Raw genomic sequence first — 4857 nt, 5'->3', positions numbered from 1 at the left:
CTAAGACTTTAGAACCTAACAATATATATTTATTTATTTATTGATATAGTGGTAATTTTGAAATAGTAAACCGCCATTAACTGATATCGAAACATATTGTTTCCTTAGCTGAATCGAACGGCATTTGGTACGAAATTGATTCACTTAATTGTTAGTGAACTTGAATACACAAACTTAATTAGTAATTTTTCATTGTAAAAAGAATAAAAAAATGATATTTAAAAAAAAAAGAATATATCAAAGATCAAATAAATATTATTTAATTAATATTTAATTAAAGGCATTTAGTTATTCTTACGAATATTTCCTTGGTGATGCTTTGCTGCGAGAAAGTTTCATTTCTAATTTCCTGTGCTTTGTGGGTTTTATTCTTTTAATTTGGGGAATCTTTGTACAGACTATTATTCTCAAGAATTTATTTTACGGGTGATTCTTTTTGACGAGAAATCTTCCACTTCGTTCTTTGGTTTGGGTTTATTTACACGATGATTTTATTTTTATTCTTAATCTTCACTGTCGTAATGGTTTTTTATTTTTTGTTATAGTAATTGTTGGTTGCAATTATAATTTATAAAGAACTCTTCTTTGGCGGAGGTCCCTCTTTTCTCGGTCTCCTTCAGCTTTAGCCAATACGGTTCTCCGCGGGACTCACTAGACAAGGTTAGAAGATTTGGACTAATTTTCTTCAGAACTTGTCAAAGAATACGACTGTGGAGAACTCCATGAAAATTATAACTTCATGAAGCCAAAATCACTTTTCATGCTATTTCCTATAAGGTGTTAAAAACCATCACGTTTTCTTCTATGCCTCTATGTGGTTGGTTCTTGGCATATAACGAGGGTGTCATATTTTCTCCTTCTCACGTAAAAGCTGATCTAACCTGCCAGGGTAGTTCTGGCATTTTCTCAACAACTATTATTGCCTCTTATCCACACGATATATATCTTATGACGCATGCAAAGCCAAATGCGATTACGCACTCGGCAACGCAAATCAAATGAGAGAGACAAATATACGCAGTCAGTGACGTGAGGCACTGACTGCGTATATTTGTTAAAACTTCATTGAAAACGTGGCCTTCAATGTCGTGTACACAAAATTGACTTCTGCTCATTTGAAGAGTGTCGTGTGTAAACGTGTGATTTACCTTTAAAACAAATGATATTCTAACACTAACTACCTAGTCCCTATAAATATGTAGTGATCACATGCATCTTGAATCACACAGCATCAGAAATCATTTCAGTATCAAATATCATAAAAATAAACATGGAAGCCATCTTACTATATTTGTCTCTCACTCTTCTCAGCTTTCTTGTTGCTTTCAAGCTCATCCTCAAAACAAGAACTACTCGACCAAAACACCTCCCACCTAGCCCACCTTCTCTTCCAATTATAGGTCATCTCCATCTCATTAAAAAACCATTGCACCGTACTTTCCATGCCTTCTCACAAAAATATGGTCAAATATTCTCATTCAAATTTGGTTCACAACTTGTGGTCATTGTTTCATCCCCATCAGCAGTTGAAGAATGCTTCACAAAGAATGACATAGTATTAGCCAACCGTCCTCCCTTCCTACTAGGCAAGCACGTTTCCTACAACAACACCACCTTAAATCAATCCCCATATGGCGATCACTGGCGCAACCTCCGCCGCATTAGTACCCTTGAAATCTTCTCAAACAATCGCCTCAACAAGTTCTTAGGCATTCGAAGTGACGAGATCAAGCACTTGCTACGAAACTTGTCACGCAACTCTTGCCACGGTTTCGCCAAGGTGGAGCTACAATCAATGCTATTGGAGATGACATTTAACAACATAATGAGAATGGTGGCAGGGAAACGATACTACAGGTACGGTGAGGACGTGAAGGACGAGGAAGAAGCGAGACAGTTTAGGCGGATAATTAAAGAGTTAACAAGGTTCGGAGGGGCATCAAATCCAGCAGAGTTTGTGTCTATCTTGCGGTGGATGGATTATGGAGGTTTGGAGAAGAAGTTGAAGAGTCTCTCCAAGAGGATGGATGAGTTCTTGCAAGCACTCATTGATGAGAAAAGGCATAAGGAGGAAGAGGGTAACACTATGATTGACCATATGCTTTCTTTGCAAAAATCACAGCCAGAGTACTACACGGACCAAATCATCAAGGGGCTTATATTGGTAAGTGCACTCAATAATTCTTCATCTCTTATTGAGAAAACTAGGAAATCATGTTTTTGTTTGATTCTTACATCTTAAAAGCAGTTACACAATTATCTGTTTTATTTTTCTTTAATAGCTTCATCGGAATTGCTATCTAGTGCGAAAAAGTGACATTCTAAGTCTCGGGGGAAAAATAAAAAAATAAAAAATCCACAGTAACATTAGACTAACTAGTTACATATCATCATCATCGTGTTGAATGTTGCAGAACATATGAACAAACCGTTTTTATTTAATATATTGTTGTTTTATTCTAAACATCTCATATATAATGCACAGGCATTGGTACTTGCTGGGACGGATACATCAGCCGTCACATTAGAGTGGGCGATGACTAATCTACTTAATCATCCTAATATATTGAAGAAAGCTAGAGATGAGATAGATAGTCAAATTGGAGAAGATAAATTGATTGAGGAATCAAATGTTTCCAAATTACACTACCTTCAGAGTATTATCTCAGAAACCCTTCGATTGTATCCAGCAGCACCATTGTTAGTACCCCATATGTCTTCCGCTGATTGCACCATTGGAGGATATGATGTACCAAGTGGCACAATGTTATTGGTCAATGCATGGGCCATACATAGAGATCCTAAAGTGTGGGATGATGCAACTAGTTTTAAGCCTGAGAGGTTTGAAAATGGTGAGAGTGAAGGACATAATCTAATGCCATTTGGGATTGGGAGGAGGACTTGTCCAGGGGCGGGCCTCGCCCAACGTACAGTGAGCCTGACTTTGGGTTCGTTAATTCAAAGTTTTGAGTGGGAAAGGATTACCACAGAAGAAGTTGATATGCACGAAGGTAGTGGGCTCACTATGCCTAAGGCCATGCCATTGGAGGCCATGTGTAAAGCACGCCCAATCATGCATAAGCTTCTTTCTAAGTCAACAGATGATGTTTGAACAATCTCCTCAAGTTACTTTTGAGAGACTTGCTTAGTTATTTGTTAATAATTTTAATCACTTAATAACCTAAAATAAACCATTACATATTCAATTTGAAAATTGAATTATTGAATCTATATGGAGTTGTATCCCTTTTTGTTTTGTTTTTTTGTTTTTTGTTTTTGTTTTGGGTGTGGTGTTGTTGTTTTGGCTTGTACTGGATGGAGATTTGTATATTTGTTTAAGGAATAAGAAAGAATTTGGATAATTTTACTTTTCCCTTCCAAATTTTTATGTTAAATTAGGATATTTTGTTGTAGGATATAAAGAAAACAAATCGTCTAAAATTTGATAGTAAACTGCAAAAACTCTTGTTTATTCACTAAATTGATAAGATGAATGTCTAGAAATTTGAGATATATATATATATGTAAGGTCCAAATTTGAGCTTCTAGCATAACAGATATACAGACTTAAACCCAAAAAAGTCCAAACAATAAATTTGTAGAGAATGGGTTGGAAACCTGGGCTTTTGCTAATTAGATGATTGACCAATGGATTTTGATGATAAAGAAAGAAAGATAACAAAATTTTACTAGGGAAAAATGTCCTCGGATTTTATCCAAGGAGACTGATTGGAGACTGACTCTTAAATATTGCTCTTGAAGCTTTGTTACAAATCTGGTTCCCAGGTCGATCATCTAATTTTGTTATGCTAGAAGCTCAAATCTGGACCTTACAATATATATATATATATATATATAAATGCAGTTGCATCTTTCATTATTTACAGTAATATTATCAAAAGAAAATAACTAAGAAAGATTTTTTTTTTAAAAGGGAACGACTAGTGAAGAAGGAGAAAATTACCACTCGAGCTTATTCCAATCAACTTTTATGTCTGGGCCTGTCTTCTTTGTTGTCCCTTTTTTTTGGCTAAGCTCTCTCTCTCTCTCTCTCTCTCTCTCTCTCTCTCTCTCTCTCTCTCTCTCTCTCTCTCTCTCTCTCTCTCTCTCTCTCTCTCTCTCTCTCTCTCTCTCTCTCTCTCTCTCTCATGGAGAGATTGTGTGACTACTAAGTGTAAAAAATAAGGAGAAAAACTACGTTTTTACACAAAGCCTTCCTCCATATATACAAGAGTGTAACCCATACACATGAAATGAGGTTTACCAAGCCCAATGAAAAAATAATCACAAATCAATAACTGGGTTATTTGGTCTTCTCTCTTTATCTTTTAAAAATTCACACTACTCCAATATTATATTACAAATGCAAATAATTAAGGATTATGTTGCTTGACATTAAGCTAAAAATCATAGTCCCTCCCACTTGGGAAACATAGGTTATTCACAATTTTTATTTTTAAAAGGAAAAACATGAAAATTAGGATGAAAGCTGTGTGGTTTCAATAGATATCCAACACCCTTTTGATCTTGGTACATGGAGTAATAAACCTCTCAATTTTATTCAATGGGACAGGTAGAAAGATTGCAGGGATGTTCAGTGGCTTTATTATTTACCTTAATCCTTAATTATTTACATTTTTAAAATAATATCGAAGAAGTTTGAATTTTTAATAAATAAAGATAAAAGACCAAATAACTCACTTATTGGTTTGTGATTATTTTTGTTGTTGGACTTGGTACACTTGAATTCAAGTGTAAGGATTACAATCCTATATGGAGTAAGGGTTTGTGTAACAATAGAGTTGTTCTCTTGTTTTTGCACTTAGTAGTCACAATCTCTCTATGAGAGAGAAACAG

At 35.2% G+C, this 4857-nt stretch overlaps 1 protein-coding gene across 1 annotated transcript; it reads left to right on the top strand.

Moving 5' to 3' along the window:
- Positions 1-1083: 1083 nt before the first annotated feature.
- Positions 1084-3362, top strand: LOC115951658 (cytochrome P450 81Q32-like). Its single transcript, XM_031068821.1, has 3 exons — positions 1084-1090; positions 1203-2164; positions 2486-3362. The coding sequence occupies exons 1-3, from the start codon at positions 1084-1086 to the stop codon at positions 3110-3112; spliced, it is 1596 nt and encodes a 531-aa protein (XP_030924681.1). The 3' UTR covers positions 3113-3362.
- The last annotated feature ends 1495 nt before the right edge of the window (positions 3363-4857 follow it).

The sequence above is a fragment of the Quercus lobata genome, chromosome 7 (assembly GCF_001633185.2).
Source record: "Quercus lobata isolate SW786 chromosome 7, ValleyOak3.0 Primary Assembly, whole genome shotgun sequence".
Taxonomy (NCBI): Eukaryota; Viridiplantae; Streptophyta; class Magnoliopsida; order Fagales; family Fagaceae; genus Quercus; species Quercus lobata.
The sequence above is the reverse complement of the archived record's forward strand: the minus strand, read 5'-3'. Positions and strand labels throughout refer to the sequence as shown.